The sequence below is a fragment of the Acipenser ruthenus genome, chromosome 17, assembly GCF_902713425.1.
Source record: "Acipenser ruthenus chromosome 17, fAciRut3.2 maternal haplotype, whole genome shotgun sequence".
NCBI classification, from domain to species: Eukaryota; Metazoa; Chordata; class Actinopteri; order Acipenseriformes; family Acipenseridae; genus Acipenser; species Acipenser ruthenus.
The window spans coordinates 19,172,034-19,199,567 of NC_081205.1; the positions used below are offsets into that span (position 1 = coordinate 19,172,034).

Sequence of the window (27,534 nt, forward strand, 5' to 3'; positions counted from 1 at the left end):
TCTCGCTCCTAGGATCACTCGTCTGGATTCCAACCTACCTCGCCTCCAGAGCGGGCCTCCCCCCCAATCATTCCGTAGGCACAGCCCCCTCTGCTGTGAGGGCCAACATCACTCGCAGCCTTCTTCGGCTTCCTCGGAAGCTCAGAATACACAGTTTCTTCAGCTTCAAGCTTCCCTGCAGCGACGAAGATCTCCTAATCAGCCCACCTCTCCACCCTCCTTTCTAGAGCAGGCCTCCCTCCTCAGCTGTATTCTCCCCATTCATTTCGCATAGGTGCAGCTACCTCCGCTGCAAGAGCCAGCATCAACCACAGTCTGATCAAGACCATGGGCCGCTGGTCCTCTTCCGCAGTAGATTATTACGTTCATTCATCTCCTCCGATATAGTTGTAGCCCATTTTAAAATCACTAGCATGCCCGGAGTGGGGGCTACCTGTTCGCCGGGGCCACCAGAGGTTTTCCCCAAATCTGCCTCAAGGGGTTTTTTCCTCTCCACTGAGCGGCAGGTATACACATAGTCACATCCCACTAACAAATTTACTAATCTCCCTCTGTTCGTCCTTCTGGTCTTTTGTTTATGTTATGCGTTGGCATGTGCTGTCTTGTTTGTCTCACGGTGTGGGAGTTTGCGTGAGGTGCCGGGGGTCCATCCTTTGGGGGGAAAGTGAGGTTCACTTCCCCGACCTCAGGGCTAGGCAGCCGCCTCCCTTACCTTCAAGGGGTTCTCACCACGTGAGTCAGAGCGGACCCCCGGCCAAACTCTGTCCTGTCGCAGCTCCTGCGCTCATCTCACTCAGCTCTCTTCTATTCTGCCTCTCTTCAGGACGTGGTCACTCGGGCCGAGTCCTATACTAACCACAATGCTTTGTCCTTATTTTCAGGTCCCAGGCAGCGTGATGTCTCGGCCAATCAGGGGTTCTACGAGCGCCCCTTACAGAAGCCTCAGATGCTGGGTACCTCTCTCATCTCCTCCCGAGGGGCGGCTTTCCAAGTCATAACCCTCATATGTGATTTCGGTTGCCGGGTCCTCCGCCCCTGGGATGTCGACAGCGTCGGCCCCAGTCGGTGACCTCTTTTTTCTATCCCATTTCCGGTCGCCGGGTCCTCCGCCCCTGGGATGTTGACAGCGTCGGCCCCAGTCGGTGACCACATCCTGTCCTACTAACTGCTCCTTGCTGCTTCTTCTGCCTTATCTTTCCCCCCCAGCTCACACCCAGTGAATTTTTTTTACAATCCACTTACCTTTTTGTGAAGTGTGCAATCCTGCTGAGTGATTTATTATTATTATTATTATTATTATTATTATTATTATTATTATTATTATTATTGCAATTAATTAAGTATTGTTGTTTTACTATGATCTATTCTGTGTTAAAGTGCTTTGAGTTAAGGAGATATGTTTCAGTTAAAATTGGCTGCCATGCAACTTTATATCAGTAAGAGGCAGCACAATGTGTGCTAAACTGTTTATTTCCCGCAATTGTATTGCCATAGAATTGGAAAAGCTATCCACTAGATGGTGCTGGCTCTCCTCTAAGACGCTGATCTATGTTAAATGTGTTTATTGGTGGTAGCTAGAACCGAAGAGCAGCTCAGGTAAAACATACTTACACATCCAAACCTGAGCTCAGGTAAAACATACTGACACATCCAAATGAAATGAATTGCGATGTCATATGTAGCTACTTACTCATTGGGTATGTATTTACCTGTCTGTATTGTCCATTTTGATAATAAATAAAGTATTTTCCTTACTTGTTTAATTATTTTTTTTCTGCTTACTGTAGATTATTTTCTAGTTTAATACAAATAATTGTTTTACACCTGTACTTAAAACGAATTAGGCAACAATTGGAAACGTTGTCATTTGATCAATCTATTCTTTATTCAACAGATGCGTGTTATTGAAAATGTCCTTAGATTAAAAACGAACTAAACTGAGAAATAAAAAAAATGAATGAAGACATTGAACAACAATTATGTTTAGTCTTTTTTGCTGTCTAACGTAGTTGTGTGCAGGAATTTCCTGGAACTGTGGTTTCTATAGCGACCCGGTTTCCGCAGTAACAGAAGGACTCGTTAGTCCTGGGAGAGACACGTGGTGCGCACTCAGGTTTTTGCATTGCATTCTTCTCATAACAACAGAGAAGAAAAAATGGTCAGATTGTGGGTGGTAGCACTACAGGCAAATTAGGATCTGTTTCTGGTTACAGGCATGCCGCATATCGGTGGTTTCAGATATAGCAGGTAAACCCGTTTCTTCCGAGGTGCCCGTGTTATTTAGTCTATTATGGAATGTAACTTCATTTTGATTTTAATTTAAACAGTTGTTTATTTGACAATGACAATTTTCAAAGTGAATACACAGGGTAGCATAGACTACTATTGAACCATTTGAATACTGGCGAAGAACACTGTGTTGTCGTTTTTACTTTTAGCTTTTATTGTGAAAATAATTTAAAAACACGTTCTAAAAAATCTGTTTTGCACCGTTCAGTGTTCTGTCAAAACTGTATAAATTATAGTAATATTGTATACCGCAAATGTTGTATTATTGAGAATCTGACCCTATGGTGTTTGCTTTGTGTTGTATGTTGTACGGTTTTTGTTGTAATCTGTGTAGTTCTGCAGATTAAACTAAGAGATTAAAAGCGCCGTTTAAAACGTAGTACCTTGACCTTGTCAGGGGATATTTGCACGTCATATTCCCGCTGTCTAAAGTAATTCCAAGATATTAGTACAGTATGTAGATCACAAGAATGACATAATGCAATGGTAGAAGGTTTTAAACGGGGCGGCTACGGTAGGTTCCCCTATAGCAGTGGGGAATGTAAAGATGCCAATATGGTTTTCTTAATGTATAATAAACAAAGTTACATTTTAAAGTTTACCATGGTAATTATGCACTTCCCTGTGCTTTTTCCGCAGTTAATTTTCAACTGTGCTTTGCCAGGCTTTCACTTGTTACTTACATTTTGGTACACAGATGTGTGGGGCAGCTGTAAAATCCATTATAATGCCTTTTCAATTAAGCAGACCTTCATGTTGCACTCACAAAAACAATATTCTTCTTTGTTTTTTGTTTCCACTACAGCTGTGGTCAAGTGAACATGATCACCTCCTAATACAATACAACATTTACAGTATACAGAGCCTCTCCTGTCCCCAGGCATTGCACACCAGGCGCATGGGAATCAGAGCTCTGCATCTCAATAGTAACGTTCCACCTAAAAAAACAAAGTAAACACTTCTTTTCAGATTGTTGGACTTAAATGAATATGTTAGAAATGTAAGCAAAATTGATGGAACGCAGATAGATTTTACAGGGGTCAACGTTTTACTTCTGACTGCATAGGTTCCATTCTATGCAGATAATGGTATACCAAAGTGTTTGTGCAGTTTTGCATTTGCTATATTTCTACTTCCTGTAGTTTACAATGGCATGTACTGTTCTTGACTATAGTTCTCTGTAGCTTGCCTACTGTATGTTTTACCACGCGTTCACTGTGCGCTTGCATCGTGCTTATCCACATGGCAGCTAAATTATATCTATTTTTTTTGGTTTTCCCAACAGGAATCCTACGGAGATGGCAGATATTAACCGGATCTGCTCTCCGATGGCGGTGTTTGAGGAAGACTTGAGGGAGGACCCAGCCACTGTGGAGAAGAAGAGAGCAGGCCAGCAGGAAGTGGTCAGCTCACCAGCGCGTATTCTTTTGTTGGCCCTTCAAACACATTATCAGCCTGGGTTCATTTCAGTGTTCATATTCTTTTAGTGTATATAAAAACGTGAATGGTTTCTGCTGGCTGCTATGAGATTTCACTCACTATGTGCTGCTTTGTTGATATTATGGTTTAGATGAACAAAGATCCTTAACCTTGTACCTCAGCATGTCTAATGGGCTCGATTGACAAAGTGAATGAAAAGATTGCTCATCTCCACCTTCAGTTGCTGCGTTGTTCCAGCCAGCCATCACCACCGGTAAGCCACAACATTGCAATCTCTCCAGTGTTCCAGGTTTGACATCTTTGGAGATTAATGCCATGTGTAGCATATCAATCTGCTGGGCCTTTTTGTGCAATTTCTTCCCTATAAATGTGTAGCTAAAATGATGTTGATACTTGGCCTGACCCATTGACTACTTGTTATATTCACTGGCTGAATGATGATAAATGAATGAGTTTTTGGACTGACATTTTCCCGACAAAGCAGTTGTAATCTGGGCTGCCATGGTTCTCTTACACAGGGTAGACTGTCACAGCCAGTAGCTAAAGAACACAGGCACAAATTGCAAACCTTGACCTTTTTTTTTTTTTTAAAGCCCTACAGATTAACCATTTCTTCTTGCCTGCTTTTAAACAGTACATTTTATTCATATTCATATTAACCCAAGTAAAGAGAATTTGGCATACTGCTCATACATTGTGTTGGATGCCCCACTGTCAGCGTTCCGTAGTTCATTAAGCAGTAACTAGAGCTGTAGGGTTCAGTGTACAAGGAAATACACTGGCACAAATGTAACACATTTTTTTAAACATACCATTAAAAAATGGTGTTTATTAGAAGAATAGTAATGAAACACTCAATAGTGCTGAATCTAGAAATACTAAAAGAAACGTAATAGATTCAATGAGAAATATTTCAACTTTGGAAATGACTTCTAGTCGAAACATCTGTCATTGAATTTATGAAGTTTCTTTTTAGTATTTCTAAATTCTTTCAAGATTATTTAGACAGCTATCATTGATACTGATTATATACTGATTATATGCTTACTGTTAAGGGATATGCTCCGGTGCACAAATCTAGTCCTCCAGGTTTTATAGGTTGCGTTAAATAATGAACTGATCAAGACCTGGAAGGAAGGTAAAGTAATTGCAGCTAAGAGAATAATTCCATACATTTTCTCCACCATGCACATCTATCATTATATAGGTGTCAAATGTGCAGTTTTGAAAGAAACCCATTTAGCAAACATGTATCTTCACTTTAAAACATGATATCTAGTACTACACTAGGTTAAAGAAATCTCTGTTTGCAAGCCATGCTTTTAGACTCTTGCACTTCCCAGGTCATTTCATCTGGAGAGTGAAATTGTCCCCACCTCTTTACTGCCAGCTTTCCTGTTAATAACTAATCACCTGCTTCCCCTAGTGACTGACATGCTTTCAGCCAGTAACATGCTTTGACCCAGAAGACACTGCTGGGGTGAAAAGACCACAGAGGTATGGTAGTAACAGAATTCCTGGAAGGCAAGCAAACTGAGAGCTTAGTGTAGTATCAGGTGTCAGTTTGAAAATACAAGTTTGCTATAACAAAAATGGATAAGATCTATGGCATTATTTTTTTGTTAGACTTTCTTTAAATGGCTTGATACCAGTTTGTGAAACGTGTTTCAGGTAATCCCAGATACAGATGAAAAGTCAAAGAAACAGATCTCCTTGAGGTCCAAATGGGAAGCGACTAAGGAGGATAGACAGAGGGCGCTCCAGAATAAAGGTACTGCTGTGGCTTTATGTTCTTACAAATGCAGTCTGTTGAAAATACTTGTTCATATTTGTAGGATGTGAATGTTGTCCTTTGGTTAACTGATTGCCGATTTTACCTGAAATACACAAAATATATACAGTGTTTACAATATACACGGTTGTCTGCATAGTAAAACTTGGAAGGTTCTTAAAATTCAAGCAATATGCATCGTTAGCATAGTTAGCAGGACATGGTCCCTCACTCAGTTCAACTTCACTTCATTTTCAAACGCGAGGCCAAGGGACTTTATAAGAATGATGTCACACTCAATTTCATTACAGGTAAGTAGATACTGGTAGCTTGCACACAGGTGAGAGTAAGAAAGTCATCCATCAACACACTGTCTAATTCATGTATTTGCCCTGTTCACATTCTGTCAGGGCAATGCCAGCTGACACATTATGAGATACAATATTGTTTATGTCTGAAAGTGATAAAAAAAAAAAAAAAAATAGGAAAAACAAAATAATCTCTGGATTGTATAGTGATTGAAGCTAAGAAAATAATTCTTATCTAATTCAAAACTGAATATCTGTTACAATTAGTTTTTAGTTTATCTGCTTATTCTCAGGATATCTGTTACATATTTGGGTAATTTCACCTCAGTCTTCTGGGTTAGAGCAAGTTACTGTCAGAAAGCTTGTCAGTCAATAGAGCTGGGTAGTTAATGACAGGAAAGAAGCCATTGAAGGGGTGGGGACAGTTTCACCCTCCAGGTTAATTGACCAAGCAAGTGCAACACTAACTGAAAGCGTGGCTTGCAACCAGATATTTCCTCAACCATTCCTTAAAACAAAGTTACCTATAACGTGTATTTCTTTCAAAACTGCACATTTGAGACCTACATAATGAATGGAAGTGCCAAACATGATTTCCATCCACTTTGATGTATAATGCTTACCTCTCAGTACTACCAGTACATATTCCCTGTGCCTTACTTACTCTGTGGATAGATGCTGACTGACAACTCATCTTCAGACACCTGTCACTGACTGATAGTGTGAAACTAAAAGGCTGGTGTTCTTCCTCATAGTCACAGTGAGGGATGAGAAGGAACTGAACAAGTTCGCTCGAAGATACCAAGAGCACTCTACACACGCCCTGGGGCTGGAGAATCAGTCACAGACCAGTCTGAGGACCCTGAAGGTTAGTCAGTGCCCCACCCCTTTGAGACAAAAGCAGGGGGAGGGTTCTGTCACAGATGTGACAGGATAGATATGAAGATAATGACATCAAAATCAGTGTTCCCTTTTTAATTCAAAACGTAATTTTGGAAATGGCCCAATTCTTCTTCCTGTAGGGAGAAGAGCTTGGTTCCAAGTAGGATGATATAATACAGAAACACAAATCCGCAGGGATAAGCTGTTTGAAACTGAAAGAGGGTGCTAACCAGGGTTTTACAATTCTTTCATATTTTAGCACTAGCCTTAATGGTCCCTCGTTTTCATCTGAAAATTTCTATTCTTTGCTTGTATTTTAACTTCAGTTTTTGCCGATTACTGAAAGACACCTCTGTAGAGGAAAGGTTGCTGCTTGTACCTAATCACCTCACCTGTTGTAGTTCAAACTAACTCCAATGGTCTTATTGGAATCGGAGCATGTGACCTACAACAAAGGTTCCAGGGTGCAGCCATTTACCTGTGGTGTTGTAATTGTAATATTTGCACATCCTAAAAATACAAAGTGAAGAACCAAAAGTTTCACAGCACAATCAAAGAGGGACCAGTAATAATATGATTAAATTGGCTCCCGATCACCGCTCGCATCCAGTTCAAGACTCTTGTACTAGCCTACAGATGCCTTGACCAGACTGCACCCAGCTACCTCCAGACCCTCATCTCTCCCTACACCCCCACTCGATCTCTCCGCTCCTTATTTTGCTCTTATCTGCCCCCTATTTTACTTCATTTAATCCTGTACTTCAGAATACTGTAATCTGCCAAGTGTTTAACCTGTAGTACTTTATATTTAATCATATCCTGATGTAACTATCACTATTATCTGCTGTATTATTGAATTGTGGTTTGTCACACTTGTACTTTGCTTGAACAAAAGTTACTGTATTTCTTGCTCTTATTGTATTCCTTGTATTGTAACACTTGAAATGTATTTGCTTACGATTGTAAGTCGCCCTGGATAAGGGCGTCTGCTAAGAAATAAATAATAATATTAATAATAATAATAATTTAGTATTCCATTAACATCACATAGGCAGGGATGGAAATAGGATTCACAATTCATTACAATTTGATCCATTCTGTGATTTTGAGTTTATCTACCATGTTTATGAAACAAGCTCAGGTGTGTTGAATTCAGTCCATAGTAAAAACCCAGAATGGATCAAACTGCATTGCAAAGGAAGTCTTTTCTGCATCCCTGTATATGGGAGAGGGTCCAAGATGTCATGTTGGATCATACTTACTCCATGAACCCAGCTGTTTGACAGTGGAATAATCATGTGTGTGTTAGAATTTCCTCTTTAAAAGTTTGCTGCAGTAAATCAGCGCAGTCATTTTGCAGTTTTACCATGATGTTCCCATGGTTATACTGTCCATTTACCATAGGTTACCATGGTCTGCAATATGTTTTTAATGTGATTCATCATGCGTCTCTGGGTTTTACAATGCTTACCTATGCTTTACGATGCTTTATTATACTATGCTATGCTTTTACTATGTAAACTTTTGTAAAGGTTTTAACAAGTGGAAAATCCCATTGAGAACCCTGCTTATGAACAAATGTGTGGAACTCAATCTCATAGGAAATTGGGGCTAAGTTAAATCACCTGTATGTTTTGTATTATTAAAGGATATTTCCCTTTAATAGAATTAGCAGAATTAGACCCCCATAACTGGAGATGAGTCCTGATTGGCCCAGAACTCAATGTATTTTGTGCTCTTTCTTTGTTGAAGAGGACCAAGGAAAAACCAAAGCTGGTCGAGCTACAGCAGTACCCCGGCTTTACCATTGGGGCACCAACTGCTCTGCCCAACGGCACCTCCCTCGACGACGTTGTCAAACATGTCATACAGGCCCAGGAAAAAATAGGAAGAAAGGTAAAGTTAAACTGCTCAGAGGAGTGAGCTGATATTATTCCACATTAAGAACCATTTGGGGAGTACTGGAACTTCAGTACTTGGTAATTCCCTTTGTAAAGAGTTATTTGAACCTGCTGTTAACTTCTGCTAATGTTTAAAACTGCATTGTGTATCCCAAGGCAAGTGCATGTATATATGGTGACTATCCTGTTTGACAGGGTGTTAACTCACCTGCAACAATAAGGAAGCTCTACTACCTCTCTTTATAAATGATCACTTCAAATGACAAATGATAATTCATTGCTGTTTGTTTCAATTTCTTATTATATTACTACTTATATGTGCACGTAATTCACATCACAAGAGAAAGTTGTTTAACCCTAGATAGTTTAACCCTTTGCTCTCCACTGGAGGAAATATGGTATTTGGGCTCCATAGTGTACAGTTATTTAAATACAGTGAAGCTTCACTATTAAGGCCAGTCAAGGGACCAACAAAAAGTGGCCTTAATAGTGGGGTGAGCTTACTGCTATAGTATTTGTACTACCTAATTAAAACAGTTAAAAAGAAGCTATAAAACTACAACATACTATTGAAAGTCCGATTTTGTAACTATATATATATATATATATATATATATATATATATATTAATAATACTAAACATTACTAAAAAAATAGTAGATAAAGTACTGTAAGGAGGACTCAGAAGTCCCTGCGGCAAACAAATGGTTACATTTTTTTTGTGATGTTTTTGGAAACTGGGGTCTGCATGGGAAACTATTGGTTAGATAACAATATGTCTATGGAAAAAGATCTGTACCGAGTTTTGTCTAGATTGTGTCGGGTGAATTGACATGGACTGACGAAGTTCTTACTTTACTCTTTGAAGTAATGAAAATGCTGTGTATATAGCCTATATAGTTAGTGTCAATATGTATGCTATTGTGCATTGCAAAGGCCTATGCTTTAGAAACAGTATGCTTTATAAATGAAATAAAAAAGAAATCCATTCTGTCTCTTTCAGCCGAAGTACCAGGCGGAGTTCAGGCGCCTGTTGAGCTCCTCAGTGACACGCACTATACTTCTGGACACTTTCTGGTGGTTCTTCCTCCAGAACTACCAGGTGAGTGAGACACATTGTTTTGACTGGGTTACAAATGTACCGGAAACAAAGTCCTTTTGAGTTTAAACTGCATACCTGCATCCTTCTGATCAAAAGGCCTTTTTGTTTTTAATTGTGAGGTAAAAGAAACTCATTGTGTTACCTTTGCTGTGTCCAGTGTTGTCTATATTACAGCATTATTGTTTTACACACATTGGTGAATTTTGTAATCACAAATCATCTGGGCAATGCATTTACACGGTGTGTTAGCCAGAAGAAAGATCATTTCTTTTCTAAGGATCACAGTGTATCCAGTTCACGCTCCCTTCCTCAACAATGCTGGTTTTCGGCTCACACGATATGCCACTCATTTCAATTGTTGTTGCAGGAGGGAGCATAATCTGGAGACACACTGTAATGATTTGAAGAAAAGTTATTTTTCTCCTTGATTTAGCTGTAATGTGTGAAAAAATATCAAAACAAGTGGGATTATATTCAAAAATATATTGCTGAGATATGGACAACACAGGATACAGTAAAGGTAAAGTAATGTGTTTTTTTGAGAACACTGCAGGGGGTCTGTAACACTTTAATACCAAATATGGTATTGCAGAACTTCCAAGAGAACTTTATTAATATAGTGATAAGCTGTATCCCTATTCACCAAGCAAAAAAAACCCTGTTTCACAACCAATCATTTATTTAGCCCAATCAGTTATCATTGCCACCAATAGAAACCAGTGCACGCACATACAAAGGGTCCACATAACAGCATAGTACCTGAATTGTTACAAATATTTCTTTATCAGATTATAGCCAAATGTAAACTAAAAAGTCTGTAGGAGGCTAGGAGTGGATGGTAAAAGTTTGGTGAAGATTGATGTAAAGTCAAAGCAGTTATCATTCATGTGAAATAATGTATAATGTGATATCTTGTAACAATTGTAAGTCGCCCTGGATAAGGGCGTCTGCTAAGAAATAAATAATAATAAATAATAATGTCCACCATATAGAGTGTGACAGAAAGACAGACAGATGGACACGATCAGCCCATAAGGATCCCAATATTTTAATGATGACCCTGGAAATATCCTAAACAGCCTTCCATAGGAAACTACAGGTCTTAATGAACCCCATGTAGGCTGGACAGGCCTGGTTGTGATCCTGTCTCTCGGTGTGTCTCCTAGTCTGAGCCGCACACCCAGGAGAAGCTGTTCTTCCGGATTTCAGAGAGTTACGTCCGTCTCCTGACCCAGAGCCCCTCCTCTCCATATGGAGACCTCTTCCTGAAGGTACTGTCTGGAAACACGTTTCAAATACCCAGCACACAGTAACTGCCACCTTGTTGAAAGCCAGAAAGTCAAGGGGATGTAGTCGTGAGAAGCCATCACAATGTACTTCCACTTTCTACACATCCAGTCCGTTATACAACATAAGAGCACTCAGGATTACCACAAATGCAATGTGTCATAGTTTATAGAGTCAAATAATCATAATTATACTGTTTACAATTAATTCATTGTAAAATTGTAATATTTGTAATGAAGATACGGCATCAAATGAAAACTCTGTTTTGTTACCTTTTCTTGTTTTAACGTGGTAAAAATAATGTTATTTAGACATGAAAAAAGTAAAGGATTTGTCACAATTTCTGAACATCTTATCCTGTATACAGATTTCATCCATTGAGCATATGACAGAATTCTAAAGTTATCTGAAATAACGGCACTTTTATGACTAATCCTAGTTTCTGAGTTCAAATCATTTTTTTTTGTTTTATAAGAAACTGCACAAGATGTCTCTCTTAAACAATAAGACCCACCCTATACACAATTTTATTTTATTGATTATATATGATTTTGCAAAATGGGGAATCCTGATTTGTTCCTGCTTATTCTCCTCCAGGAGTTCCCCAGGACCCTGAGCCAGGCTGTCTATTCCTGCTTCTGCTGCAGCTTTCCCCAATCCTGGCACCAGTTCTACTGCCAGTCCTTCTTATCACAGCTGTGCGACACTGCCTTCCAGTGGACTGGAGGTGAGAGCAAGGTCGCAGAATCACACACACACACACACAGATGCTCTCTCTCACACACACACATACACACACACACACACACACACATAGAGAGACTCTCTCTCACACACACACACACACACACATAGAGACACACACACACACACACACACACATAGAGAGACTCTCTCACACACCCACACGCACACACACATAGAGAGACTCTCTCTCTCTCGCACACACACACACACACACACACATAGAGCGACTCACACACACATACACACACACACAGATACTCTCTCTCACACACACACACAATGCCCTCAGAGAATTACAAATAACGTATACACTCGAGATCATTTTAGTTTAGCAATGTCAATATTAAGCATTTACCCAACCCTGTTGTATAGCTGCTGAAAAGGTGTATTTATTAGCATGTACTGTACTTACAGCCTAAATGATAGTTGTCCTATAACTTTGTTATATACTGCTTTATTGTTTAAAAATCCAGTTCTATTCATGATCAATCTGTTTAATTTGTTGTGAATTTCATTGAAAAGAGGGAAAAGGTTAATGAAGGTAGCACAGTTAAGATAGGTGGCTAATAGTGATCTCATCGTTTTGAATGGACTTTCCGAGAGGTGCGTTAGGTATGATTTTTCAAAGGTGATGTCAACCATACCAATACTGAGAATAAAGCATGGTCAAAACTCACATTTGTACAGTTGATGTGATGAATTTGGTGATGTGTGGTGGCACACCGGAGGCGGCATGTGCACTCTGATTGGTCCCTTTGAACGATTATTGCAGGTATCCGTCCCTCCCCTGAGGTCCACAGCAGATGGAATTTCCTGGCTCTGGAACCTGAGGGAGTGAGGAAGGAGGAGATTTTTTCTGGGAATGACAAGCACAACAGGGGGGCTGGTGAGATTTTTTTTTTCTTCCTCAGAAAGTCAACACGCTGACACTTTCCTGTATGAAGCAGAGTTTCAGCTCCAAATTCTGCTGTACAGTAACTCAGGGAAGCAAAACAAAAATATAATGGCGTGAAAATATATGTGTTCAGTTATTTTACGAGAGCACCTACAGCACAGCTCTGATGTAATGGCACAAGACTAAGCTGAAGGTCGTTCACTGTGACAGAAAAGACATTATCTACTGAAAAAGATTCCTATTATAAACAAAGCAAGCATTTTTTGTCCACACCAGCAACACTGGAGCACTATCCATTTGTACAGATAGCGGTACTGGAGCTGCCCCATAATGTCATGATATAATATAATTGGGTATTTCCGGACCAGCGTCAGTACGGCACCCTAGCTGATAAATAAAAGGGAAATCTTGTTGCCCTGACGACTTGCTTGCTATAGCCATATGGATAGAGAACTTGCCTTGGATCCCTGATCGTATCCTGGTTTTGAAATGTTTCTTAATTAAAAAGGATTATATTGTGTTTACTAATTGCATCAATGTAGAGTTGAGAATCATTAATCTATTCATAGAAGAATTTCACCTCTAGAAGTTATGTGCTTATATTATCTTTATTACACACAAGCACTCATGGAAACTTCAATGCTAGTGAGCACTGGCTGTTTTATCCTAGGCTGGTGTGTAAACGTACACTTAATCTCAATTTCTAAAAGGATTTTATTTTGATATCTAAAACAAATAAGTCATTTAATGGGGTTTGACTGTGAAAAGTAGCTTAATTTCCAAATTCTGGTGCTGTCTTGATGTCAGAAGGTATATACAGATGTGCTCAAATTTGTTGGTACCCTTACAGCTCATTGAAATAATGCTTCATTCCTCCTGAAAAGTGATGAAATTAAAAGCTATTTTATCATGTATACTTGCATGCCTTTGGTATGTCATAGAATAAAGCAAAGAAGCTGTGAAAAGAGATGAATTATTGCTTATTCTACAAAGATATTCTAAAATGGCCTGGACACATTTGTTGGTACCCCTTAGAAAAGATAATAAATAATTGGATTATAGTGATATTCCAAACTAATTAGTTTCTTTAATTAGTATCACACATGTCTCCAATCTTGTAATCAGTCATTCAGCCTGTTTAAATGGAGAAAAGTAGTCACTGTGCTGTTTGGTATCATTGTGTGCACCACACTGAACATGGACCAGAGAAAGCAAAGGAGAGAGTTGTCTGAGGAGATCAGAAAGAAAATAATAGACAAGCATGGTAAAGGTAAAAGCTACAAGACCATCTCCAAGCAGCTTGATGTTCCTGTGACAACAGTTGCAAATATTATTAAGAAGTTTAAGGTCCATGGAACTGTAGCCAACCTTCCTGGGCACGGCCGCAAGAGGAAAATCGACCCCAGATTGAACAGAAGGATAGTGCGAATGGTAGAAAAAGAACCAAGGATAACTGCCAAAGAGATACAAGCTGAACTCCAAGGTGAAGGTACGTCAGTTTCTGATCACACCATCCGTCGCTTTTTGAGCGAAAGTGGGCTCCATGGAAGAAGACCCAGGAGTACTCCACTTTTGAAAGAAAAACATAAAAAAGCCAGACTGGAATTTGCTAAAATGCATATTGACAAGCCACAATCCTTCTGGGAGAATGTCCTTTGGACAGATGAGTCAAAACTGGAGCTTTTTGGCAAGTCACATCAGCTCTATGTTCACAGATGAAAAAATGAAGCTTTCAAAGAAAAGAACACCATACCTACAGTGAAACATGGAGGAGGCTCGGTTATGTTTTGGGGCTGCTTTGCTGCGCCTGGGACAGGGTGCCTTGAATCTGTGCAGGGCACAATGAAATCTCAAGACTATCAAGGCATTCTGGAGCGAAACGTACTGCCCAGTGTCAGAAAGCTCTGTCTCAGTCGCAGGTCATGGGTCCTCCAACAGGATAATGACCCAAAACACACAGCTAAAAGCACCCAAGAATGGACAAGAACAAAACATTGGACTATTCTGAAGTGGCCTTCTATGAGTCCTGATCTGAATCCTATCGAACATCTATGGAAAGAGCTGAAACTTGCAGTCTGGAGAAGGCACCCATCAAACCTGAGACAGCTGGAGCAGTTTGCTCAGGAAGAGTGGGCCAAACTACCTGTTAACAGGTGCAGAAGTCTCATTGAGAGCTACAGAAAACGTTTGATTGCAGTGATTGCCTCTAAAGGTTGTGCAACAAAATAATAGGTTAGCGGTCCCATCATTTTTGTCCGTGCCATTTTCATTTGTTTTATTATTTACAATATTATGTTGAATAAAAAATCAAAAGCAAAGTCTGATTTCTATTAAATATGGACTAAACAATGGTGGATGCCAATTTCTTTTGTCAGTTTCAAGTTATTTCAGAGAAAATTGTGCATTCTTCATTTTTTGTGGAGGGGTACCAACAAATTTGAGCACGTCTGTATAATTGTCCCGGTCATGATTGTATGTGCTGAGTGTTACTGATGGGTCTTGTTTTGATGTGCAGGATCGCCCATGTCTTTCTTGAGCTCTACGTTGTCCGGTTCAGTCCTGCCCTCCCTGCCCTCCTGCGGAAGACTGGCGCACCAGCAGAGCTCCCCGCTGGCACGGCTGCGCAGCAAGGTAGCACTGTTTCTTCTTTGTAGTGTGATATCTACTTCGCTTGTGATTCAGCACATTTGTAACCATTAATCTGTTAAAGCCACCAGTAAGTGCAGGGTCCATGCGTTTTGTGTGTTCCAGAGCTCTCAGCACTGTGCCAGGATCTCCAGTCAGGTATCAATGAACTCTGCCTCCTCAGCACAAGGAACCCCCAGCTGCGTTCCTATGACAGCAGGTAAGAATCTGCAATACTCAAAGTAATACCACATATCATGTGTAATGCATGTGTAATATAACGTATTTCTTTCGGAACTGCACATTTGAGACCTATTTAGCTAATGGAAGTACAAAACAGCAGGTACGATTTATGAAATTATTTTGTTAGCTACAATTACTTTAAGGACATAGGGGTTGTACTGGTAAATAAATAAAAGAATCAGTTTAATTAGGTGAGTGGTACAATATTGGGTCCCCCAGACCTTTACGAATTTCATCTGTGAACAAGTATGTCGCCATATTGAAAATATTCAAAAAAGTTACCTGTTAAAGTCATTGTAGTTGACCAAATGATTCCATAAATCTTAGTAATTTTCACATCAATTAATGTGCAGGTATGAAAAAACACATGTTTTTTAATTTTATAATATGAGATCTGGTACTAGTTTAGGTAAAAGGAAGCTCTGAGTTTCAATGCCTTATTCTCAGGTTGTTTGCACTTGCACTTCCTGGGTCATTTCACCTTAGCAGTGTCTTCTGGGTCAAAGCATGTTACTGGATGAAAGCATGTCAGTCAGTAGGGGAAGCCTCTAATTAATTATTGACAGGAAAGAAGCCAATGAAGGGGTGGAGATAATTTCATCCTGCAGGTGCAATGATCCAGGAAGTGCAAAACAGTCTAAAAGCATGGCTTGCAAACAGATTTCTTTAACCAAGTGTAGAACCACAACTCAAGTTTTCAAACGAGCATACATGTTTGCTGAAACATGTTTCTTTCAAAACTGCACATTTGAGACCAATGCAATGAATGGCTATTTACATTTACAATGTTATTTACATTTTTAGTCCCAGCTGTAGCTTTGAGATTCATGTGCCTTTTCAGATACCAATAGAAAGGCTAGTGGGGGTCTGAAGGCATCACAGAATGAAGGCATGCATCACAAACCTAAGAGAGAGGTGAGCTACAGTGGACTGCCAGAGACACACAGAAATCAAACTCAACTCTGATTCTTCTCTGGGAGTCAATGTGTTTGCACAATGTTTTGAATGCATGGTAGGATGGGCTCAAGTTATTGTATTGCCTTGCATATAATGTACAATATAATAGATACCAAACTGAAATAAATATGGTCCTTTAAACACGTTTTCCAGTAATCCAGGATGCCATGAATTCTCACCCCTTAATTTGTTATTTAGCATTCTGTGGTTTTGCAGTTACTCCAGATCATTGTAAATGGCCTTGTAATAAACAGAAGTTTTTGACAAAGCATATGAAGCAACAGCCATATGGTGTAGAGCCATGTAACGGGGGGATGTGTTACGTGTGTGGGTCGTCACTAAATAATAATGAGGCAAACACAGAGCGTTGGGTGTTGACACGCCGCACAGGCTCCCAGATTTAATAACACATGTGCTGCCACTAGGGTACCAGCAATGGTAACCCTAGTGTCAGATTCAATAAAGACAACAAACAAAACAAAGCTCAAAATAAAGTTTGCCCTCAAATGACGAGCACTAGTCCCACTAAAAGGAACGTCCCGCTCCAGGAACCTACTACATTACTAACTGTACTTAGTTTGGGATTAAACTAAACTGACCTACTTCTGGGCTCCCGGAGTCCCGGCATCCCCACGCGACTCCTGCAGCTTCAAACGGCCTCGGCTGGCTAATGCCTTCACAAGCAGCATCTTGGAGTGGAAGGGTTTTGTGTAGTAGTTCTTTTTATGGAGCAGACGCTCTCCTCCTCGATGTCAACAAGAGCCAGCTTTTGCTCAGCGCTTGTCTGTGTAGAAATGGCCATGCAGTAGCCTCGAGCTGTGGCACAGACACTTTTTGAGCTCCGCGAAGCTTCCCTGGGCACGCCCCCCAGCCAATCAGGACCTCCCAATCAGCTCAGCACCAAGCGAGCCTAACTGCTCAATTGGTTGCCCAGCAACGCGTCTCCTGTTCCGCATCCCAGCTACACACATTTGGGGTGGAAAGTCTTTTCACCAGAATGGTTCCTTACTGTTGAGACTACCCTCATTTAATCTGACTACTTTGTGAACTCCTTGATACAGAAGCTTCTCTCAGCTACAGTGGTATCGACGAAGGTGCTTATCCAAGTTTGTCAGCTCTGCTATCTTGCTCTTCATGTCTGAAACCGGGAGATACATGCTTAATAACTGCAGGAATCATGCCGTTTACGTATCAAATTAAATCAGGTCATTCAGCAAAAAGCATGAGCTATATAGCTTAGGTGTTTCTATTGTTTTGTCCAAGTCTGCGCATACATATCAATAAAGAGCTCTCTCTCTCTCTCTCTCTCTCTCCCCCCCCCCCCCCCCCCCAGTCTCTCCCAGCAGGTCCTGGTCCAGAGTTCATGAAGAGTGTGTTTAACCTGTGGGGCTACAGCCCCCTGGTGCAGTGCTACTTCCGCAACCAGAAGATGGATATCCGTGCCGGGATGGACATCTTGGTGCAGAGAACTGAGATCCTGAACCTGCCACCATATCCTTTCTTTGCACTATTACCTGTCTTTAGTCTATATCCTGCCAAACAGGTCTTCACATTTTTTTTAACAAATCCGATTTAGGTTTTCATGATAAAGGGTAAATGTGCCTTGACCCCCTGCATCACAGCAGACTCAACCACATACTGGGAGATCGTGATACAGAATCACCACCGCAGGAGAACACAGGGAGAAGCTTTCAGAGCACAGCATTCCCAACGCCTGAGAGAACTCGCTGCACTCCACCGCAAACACCTAGCAGAGAGGGATCAGTTTAGCAGGTACACTGCTGGCTGCTAGCATTGCCCTGTTTACTGTATAACACATGTGTCTGTAACCACAACGGCTGGCAATTCAAAATCAGAGCCATCAGGATGACAAAAACTTAAAGACGATGGCTTATAATGTACAGAACAGTATAGAATAAGATGGCAATGAATAGTTTTAAAAATTGGATAAGTGGTATTCCAGACCTAGATGTCATTAGGTAACCAGCCATGTAATAATGGACCAGAACCTTTTTCCTGGTCGCTGGCTGCCAAGAAACAGTATTTATTCCACACTGGCTGACAGCTCTCTGATGCTGTGATCTATCGCTTCTACAGGAAAGTGAAGAAGTTGCTGTCTCAGAAATACGAGATCAAAAGATTGAGTGAGCTGTTGTATCCTGATCATAAAGTAAGCGGGAACAATTCTAAACATTTGGCGGTGGCCTAGTGTAGCTAAAAAAAACAATCCCATACATCTTACCTGTTTTGTACTCCCATTAGCTACACAGGTCTCAAATGTGCAGTTTTCAAAGAAACACATTTTAAAACGGGATATCTGGCACTATTAAAGAAAGTTCTCAGTTTCTGTGCCTTATTCTCAGGATATCTGTTATACTTGCACTTCCTGATTCATTACATCTCAGCAGTGTCTTCTGGATTAAAGTATATGACTGGCTGTAAGCACATCAGTCAATAGGGGAAGCAGCTGATTGGTTATTGAGAGGAAAGAACCCAGTGAATGGGTGAGGACAAATTCCCCCTCTAACTGACCCAGGTAGTACAGGATAGTCTAAAAGCATGGCTTGCACACAGAGATTTCGTTAACCCTGAGTAGTACCAGATATCATGTTTTAAAATGAAAGTACATTGTTGCTAAAATTTGTGTTTCTTTCAAAACTGCACATTTGAGACCTGTTTAATGAATGGATTTGCATAGTGGAGAAAATGTATGGAACTATTTTGTTAGCTACAATTACTTTAATTCCCCTGCATAGAAGAAAAAAAATCCTCTGTGCTATATGTGTTGGACTGTGCAGTACCATTTTTCCTGATAGTTGTTTTGGTTTTCAGTGGGAGATTGAGTGGGAAACTGAGTTCCCAGAAGAGTTGGCGTTGGCTTTTGAAGAAGCTCTCCAGGCGCAAGACTGACAGCAGGCATGCAGTACTGAGAGTCCTGACTGTACTTACCAGCAGCACAGACCAATAAGCAATTGAGGAGGACAGGAGTGTACTGTTTAATAAATGGGAAACTGGGTCAATCACATTAATATTAAAAGTGTCACCAGGTTATTTACACATTAGTAGTCAGCTGTGGTATAACAAGTCAAGGTTGTAGCTTACAAAATACTTTCATTAATCTTAGTTATTGTTCCCTTCCATTCACTGTAAAGATCTCAAATGTGCAGTTTGATACTAAGCCTGGCAGTTCCTTCAGGGTCAAGCATCTTTACTGGCTGCAAAGCATGCCATTGGGAGCAGGTTTCTAACAGGGTTCTGAAGGGGTGGAGTCAGTTTCACTCTCCAGGTGAAATGACCACGTGCAAGGCTATCAGAAGTTAGGCCTGCAAACAGATTTATTTACCTGGTATTGCACCAGATATCATGTTTCTTTAATGTTATTTATTATTATTATTATTATTATTATTATTATTATTATTATTATTATTATTATTAGACATCTGTTACACAACTGTTTCTATTATTATTTATTTTATTATTATTTATTTCTTAGCAGACGCCCTTATCCAGGGCGACTTACAATTTTTACAAGATATTACATTATTTTTACATACAGTTACCCATTTATACAGTTGGGTTTTTACTGGAGCAATCTAGGTAAAGTACCTTGCTCAAGGGTACAGCAGCAGTGTCCTCCACTGGGGATTGAACCCACGACCCTCCGGTCAAGAGTCCAGAGCCCTAACCACTACTCCACACTACTGCAAGTTTCTAACTTGACTTTTTGTGGGTTTTTTTCATGTACTGTGGTTTTTTATTGTTCATACAATTTAATGGATTTATTTGATAATACAATAGTACTATAGTACTATTTTCTGAGATTGCAAATCTTGGTATTAAGAACATAAGAACATAAGAAAGTTTACAAACGAGAGGAGGCCATTCAGCCCATCTTGCTCGTTTGGTTGTTAGTAGCTTATTGATCCCAGAATCTCATCAAGCAGCTTCTTGAAGGATTCCAGGGTGTCAGCTTCAACAACATTACTGGGGAGTTGGTTCCAGACCCTCACAATTCTCTGTGTAAAAAAATGCCTCCTATTTTCTGTTCTGAATGCCCCTTTATCTAATCTCCATTATTAAAGTACTAGAGTTAACAAAATAATTCCAGTAAATCCTATCTAATACAAATTACCATTACTTTGTAATGTCACTTTTACTTAAAAAAAAACAACTTTGCGCTGGCCCTGGGGCCCTGTGTGTCAGTAACCTCTTTCCCATTCACTAGCTTATCATTAACAAACTGAACAAAGAGAGCAAGTAAAATACAAAGGCAGACAAGCCAATATTACAGAAATGTACTTTGACTAGTTTTGAAGCAATAAATCACTTGTTTTCTGAATGAATTGTCTGCTGGTTCTGTTATTCCTTGTTGAAAATTAACGAAGCTTGATAAATTCTGATTGCTTTGCCAATTAACACATTTTAACAAGTGGATTTTTCCAAAGCTTGAATGGTGGTGCTACTGTATTTTCAGATTCAGGGTTTGCACAAAAGTTATCAAACACTGTAACAGGTGTTCTGTTATTGTGTAGGTCTTCATCGAGAGACGAGAGCAGCACAGAGGGTTGTATTTGAAAATGCTGCTTAGGCGTCCAGGTTTTATTAATATACATGCAGTCAGGTGCAGTGGTACATAGCCATCACTAGGTGGTCTGTCCTGGTTGAAGATTGCTATACTCTTGCTTAAAGAGACAACAGCATTTTGAAATGGCAGTGGGACGGATATGTAGCAAGAAGAACAGACCGTCGCTGGACCAAGGAGATACTAGACTAGATCCCAAGAGATATAAAGCGACCAAGAAGAAGACCTCCAGGAAGATGGCAAGATGAAATTAGGAAACACGCCAGAGCAACGTGGATGAGGGACGCAGCAGACAGGCTTTTGTGGAAGAATCTTGGGGAGGCCTTCATCCAGCAGTGGATTGAAAAAGGCTGAAGATGATGATGAGATTTATATATATATAGTTGTTTATCTTTATTTGTTGAAAATAAAAGTGCGCTCCTCACTGTATTTTCCTTTTTCTGGCGCTTGCACAAGTGGTGTGAGATAGCGCCCCCTAGCAACCTTGGGGGAAACCCTCCCTTTATTTAAAAATAAATAAGAATTGCAGATTTCATGCTAACAAAACATATTTACATGTCCGTGTTTAGGGTGTCTGCCTTGTGCTAATTGCAGTTGGTTTTAAATACTACTTTAATAGAGAAGTGGAATATTGTTTTTCATTGTCCTGATGTCCTGTTGTTTCTTTTTGCAGGTTTACCTTTAGCCCTTCTCCACTGACAGTAAACATGGGGAGCCAATCGTGTCTTGTTTAACTATGATATCTGTATTTGATATCTTTATTGGGATGAACTCTCTTGTACATATTAGTAGAAATTAATGCACTGTACTTTTTTCCCAATAATGTGGGAATAATGCAAGGTATTTAGAAATACTAAAAGAAACTTAATAAATTCAATGGCAAGCAATTTGCTTCAGAAGTCTTTTTGAAGACATTGAAAAAGACTTCTAGCTGAAACATTTGTCATTGAATGAATTGAGTTTTTGTGTTTCTAAATTCAGCACTATTGAGTGTTTAATAAGATAACAATGCAAGGTACCAACCACCAAGTGGATTACCATAACTATCAATCACAAGGTAAATCAAGTAGTTTATAGAAGTCTATTGATTAACACACAGTACAGCAGGTTGCATGGCAATAATCCAGCAAGTATTAGACATGACAATACAATGAAGCTGGTGTACTTGGAGATTCTGAGAGCTCTACTGAGGCCACGTGGGTGCTTTCAAATTATTATAATTACAATAGAATATGAAGATCCAGATGGAATCTTACAAAGCGAATGTTATAAATGTTCAAATTTCAAACTGACACACTACAAGCCGTTCTTCAGGACCCACTTGACACAATTTCTACACAATCTTCCTTTCCCTTATAATCATTGGGTTCACCTTTGTTCTGTTTTTCCTTGTGTAATATACTCATATGTGCCTTCCTTCTTTTCATCAGATATTCCAAGAAAGGTTGACTTCTGATAAAAACTCACAAAGTCATGTATAACTTTGTTTTCTGCTTCAGTTTTGGGCGTAGCAATCCTCCAATCGTTTGGCATTTCCTGCAGGCAAAGTGACTCTCCCATCAGTCGCGTAGTGTTTCCCACCTTCTTTACCTGTAGTAACTGGAGAACTTTTGGAAGAAATAAAAGCAACATGTGATTCATCCTCCTTGAACAAGATAATAGGATCCTTGCAATTTCACTAACACCTGTTTAGTGAAATTGAGTTTTGAATTAGTCAGTGCCTGCAGGTAACACCCATGGTAAAAATGGTGCACTGCACAAATTAGTATGGCATCCACAGGAAGCTGGCAGAATCTTTGACGTTGCAGCTGTTATTCTTTCAAAAGGGAGCCAATCAAATAGGGAGTTCCTGAAGCTGGTGTAAAGCTTAACAAGTCAAATGCCTCTATACAGCACACATGGTAACTATGCTGAAAAGTCTGTTACCAGGTAATAGTTTCTTATCTTTCTCAAGCTTGTTAAAGTTGTTTTGTTAGGTGCTAAGCCCTGCTTCTAAAGCTGCAACGTGACTCATATCACAGGGCGCCCCTGCAAACAGAGAACAAACTTAGAAATTTGTTTTTGACTTATGATAGAATGTAATGACATTTGTGTTTTTTATATACTGTATAGATAAGATGTGCTGGTCCATATACGTTTCCTCACCTGAAGAAGACAGCAGGGTTTTGAATGACAGTACAGATATCTGTAAACCATTGTGTGATCCCCAGGAGGTGTATTCAAAAATAACAATATAATTTACCTGCACGTCCAACTTCTCCTTTCTGATCTATGGTTCCTAAGAGCCCAGGTTTGCCTTGTGGTCCCACTGGTCCTATCTTTCCTGGGGAACCCTGCACCCTCCGCTGTCTAAGAGAACCTGGTTCTGGTTAGGGAAATATATATGTAGAGAAAGACATCATTGAAAAGGGTGCAACAATTATAACTATACCAGAAACCAGGTTTAGAAATTGAATAGCTTCACAACATTGTCAAGTTTTCAGGCAGGACTCCTGCTATTTAAATAAATAAATGTAAAAGGTTATTAGACATGTTAACATTTTCAACCTTTTCAGGTGTGATTAAATGTCTCAGGGATCATTTTATACACTTTACCACGATTCGCATGGCTGCAAATACCCAATAAATATAACACCTCATCACACACAGCACTTGTATAAAAGCAGCTTTTTTCGTACCTGTATCCCCCTTTTCACCCTGTGGACCTTCTCGCTCATCCCTACCATGTAATCCACTGTTTTCAGTACTGAGTCTACAGTTTTTGAAAGTTTATTGACTTTTATTTTAGCACTGTTATGGTCTTCAAAGTCTACTTTATGCACATCAGCATTGCACTATACAGTAATTCAGCACTTCTGCTACATCTGCTTCGATATACATTCCCAACACCAGTAAATTATAAGACAACTATTTTAACAATGGGCCCCTGGAGTAAGACTCACTCCCCTTCCATGAAAAGCTAGCTCCGCCCCTGGCTCTGTGACTCTGAAGAGCTGCAATAATAGTACACCACTTGATTTTGCAATTTGAAGCCTAAATCAAAATTAATTGAGTTGTTTGTAGTATTTTACAATCAGAAACTTTTGCATTTCTTCACAATCCAGGCAGTTTAAGCAATATTTGGTGGTGGGCTCAGACTCATGACCAGTGCTGCACATCTACACACTAATGCTTCATAGTATAACACTTGCATGAAGCACCTCAGCTCTGTGTTATTTTTAGTCATAGTGGTAAAAAGTTTGTTTCCTGCAGTCTGTGGAAACAGCTGCAGTATGCAATACCGATGCTACACCTCAAATACAGCTAAATATAATCTGACTATTATTTACTTCTGTGTCAAGGGTGCAGTATCCTGAATTCTTATTCTGTACTAAGTTCCTTGATATAGGGTTGGATACGGAAAGGTTGTTTAGGTCAGTTGGTTTGCAGCCTGAAAAGTATGTCATTGTCCATAAACAGTGCGGGTAATTGTTGCACAGGTATGTGGTTTCGATTTCAACCTAATATGATGCCAGAGCAGGACCAGTGCCAAAGGGGGCATTGCCCGGCCAGCTTTAAACTTGTGCCCCCCCCAGTTTGTCCTTAATAAATCATTAATACAGTACAAATTGCAGAGCTTTTTAGTGTTTTTTGGTCAACTTAGTATTTCTGCTATGACGGGTGTGTCTGCTTCAATATTTATCCATGAATTTTCATTTGCAATGCGCAGAATGTCTGCTCCTGAGTAACACCCCTTCTACGGTCCCTTTCCACTTAGTTAACCGCCACACGTTCAGTACAGAGGATTCTGTGGCATAAATTGAGCAGTTAAAAGAACTATACATATTTGAAATATATAAATATATTTGGCCTTAGCATTGGAAGACAAGTGCAGCATAACCAACAGGCTGCCAGCAATATATGACACACGAAGAACATTCCTCCATCCAGGGGAGCAACCGCCAAGAAAAACTCATCTAGGAAAACTGGAACCTGCTAGAGACTGGAAAATGCTGGCAGATGCTGGACAACGGCTTATTTTCCCACTTGAGATTGCCACCACTAACCTTCGACCTGATATTGTCTTGTGGTCTGGATCAGCACGCCTTGTTTACCTGGTACAGTTAACAGTGCCATGGGAGGATGCTGTGGATGAGGCGTATGAAAGGAAGAAACTTCGGTATGATCAACTAGCTGTTGAAGCGGAACAGAGAGGAGGGAAAGTCCAAGTTTACCCGGTGGAGGTGGGTTGTAGAGGATTTGTGGCACACTCCATAACCCGGTTTCTCAGAGACATCGGATTCAGTGGTCAAGAGTTGCGACGCATAGTGAAGAACTTATCTGAAGCAGCAGAGAGGAGCAGCAACTGGCTCTGGTTGAGACAAAAAGATACTGGTTGGGGACCTCAAGCACAGTAGAAAGAAATCAACAAATCAATGTCTTAGTTGGTGCTTAAATTGGCGAGAACGGAGTCCAATATCAGCATGAAGTAAAACAGATAAATATAATATTACTCGGAAATTCATATCTGAAACTCATGGTAAGGAAGTTAATAGTGGGATTCCTGATGCACAGCCAGCAACCAGCACTGCAGCAACAACTCCCCAGGATTATTTTTTGCATTTAATGAATGTGCCTTGCCTTTATGTTTTGTTAACATGTTGATTGTTAGTTGCTTATTTATGCCTATAATCTGGGTCAGCATTTATCTTAACTAAAACCAATCAAAAACCTAAAACACAATTACATAATGTTTCTCACTGTCAAAAAGTTGTTGTTGAGGCAGAAGCACTGATGGGACGAATTGCCTCCTCTAGTTTACAAACTTTCTTATGTTATAAGTGTAACAGGGTCGAAATGACCCGTTATTTCACATTTTTATTTTGCATTTTTATTTAATATTTGTATATTTTGATTTGCGCATGGTTTTCTTTGATAGGGCACTTTATGATTGATTTGTAGCACTTTATTGTTGCTTCCCCACTCAGCACCCAAAGCTAATGAATTACCTGACAATTGAAAACAATATACTCACCTGACTATAACTACCCCTTGATTTTAGTTTTCTAGAACGGCCATCCACCATTTGTCTTGTCTGTGCGTGTAGGAGAGAGGGGACCTGAGACAGAAAGAAAACGAAAATAAATGGTAAACCTAGTACTTGTTGCTGCTGCCGTGATGATAATGATGATGATGATGATGGTAATAATGTAGTTGGGAATAATGTTTATCGATGTCCCCTCCTCTGCACGCACTGGCGTGTTGTGTTCTGTGTTTTCTTTTAAACCGGTTGTTTTTATTTTCGGATCCTTTTATTGTGATTTTTAAACGAACCCCTTGTTTGTTTGTTTGTTTGTTTTTTGCACAAAGCACCTATGTTCTTTTGTAATGAGTTTGCTAACTCTTAATTCTGAGCAATAAAACATTATTTTAATTGACAACGACTGTGTCCCGGTTGCTCTGTTCCCTGATTTGCCCTCCAAAAAAAAGAACTTCAATTCTGAGGGTGCAATTCCCTCGGTGGCGTGGTCTGGCTACCTTTCAGGTGCTACACTAAGTAATAGTGTGCAGAGGAATTAGTGAATTATTTGATTGGTTTATTCTTTGATTATGGATTAACTGTAGAGTTGAACAATGGAGTGGCCCTCAATGACTGGTAGAAATGAACACGGTTGTTGTCGTAAATTATTGGTAAAAACATTTTATTATTCGTTTTACTTTTTTTTTTTTGCATGCATAATTTGCAAGAGCAAAGTTCTAAAATTCTGTGGTTACAAGCTAGAACATTAGAGTACATGAAGCACTGTGCAAGTCAATTCATCCCCGGAGCACCACAAATAGGTCAGAACATGTATTTAGTTTCAACAATAATTATTTTTATCTCCAATACGTTTCGAGTCTGTGGGCTGTGTAAGTCATATATGAATGCTTTCCTCATTCAGACCAGTTCAACCCACCACCCCAGGGACATGGGGTCAAGCACGCAGCAATAAAATATCTAATTTATTTTGTTGTTCAGTGTTGAGAACCTGTGTGGATGGAAAGGTACTATATAATGCAAGTTCCATTCTATTCTATATCAGTGCCATTGGTGGATGCTTGGTACCAAAAGATGTATTGTTCATACTTTAATTCCTACACCAGATTATTTTTTTTGTTCTAGTGGTTGTTTAGCCATTCTTTTCAATGTGCAATGATAATCAGTAGGCACTGTACATGGCACTGCTGGTTTTCAAATGTGCCAGTGTTGGAGACAATATTCTTTGATCTCCACCTTGACTACATGCTGTAGATCAGCCCTAGATGAGAATCCCTTCCACTGACTGAATCTAAATGGCTTCAAGAATTTCTTCCATTAATTTAGCTCTTTCATACAAAGCTGATAAAGGTCTCGCTGTCCCGTGTGCTTCAGAGCCTCTTGTACTTCCTGCCGCAGGTCTGACAGATTGAAAATTGATGAAAAAACTGCTCCATCTTGTTATGCTTTCAGCTGCCTGGTCACCTTTCTTCAGCTGCTGTTTGATCT

At 39.9% G+C, this 27,534-nt stretch overlaps 1 protein-coding gene across 2 annotated transcripts; it reads left to right on the top strand.

Moving 5' to 3' along the window:
- Positions 1-2,078: 2,078 nt before the first annotated feature.
- On the top strand, positions 2,079-20,811 carry LOC117422873 (protein FAM227A-like). Of its 2 annotated transcripts, XM_058990043.1 has the most exons (18): positions 2,150-2,247; positions 3,095-3,240; positions 3,575-3,708; positions 3,891-3,982; positions 5,401-5,500; positions 6,564-6,676; positions 8,443-8,586; positions 9,595-9,693; positions 10,860-10,964; positions 11,578-11,707; positions 12,500-12,613; positions 15,138-15,253; positions 15,374-15,467; positions 16,332-16,405; positions 17,781-17,937; positions 18,067-18,220; positions 18,545-18,617; positions 19,280-20,811. In XM_058990043.1, exons 2-18 carry the CDS (start codon positions 3,188-3,190, stop codon positions 19,355-19,357), a joined length of 1,830 nt encoding a protein of 609 aa, XP_058846026.1. In that variant the 5' UTR covers positions 2,150-2,247; positions 3,095-3,187; the 3' UTR covers positions 19,358-20,811. The 2 variants fall into 2 exon arrangements, with proteins under 2 accessions (XP_058846027.1, XP_058846026.1); XM_058990044.1 differs by lacking the exon at positions 3,095-3,240 and having other exon boundaries at positions 2,079-2,247.
- The last annotated feature ends 6,723 nt before the right edge of the window (positions 20,812-27,534 follow it).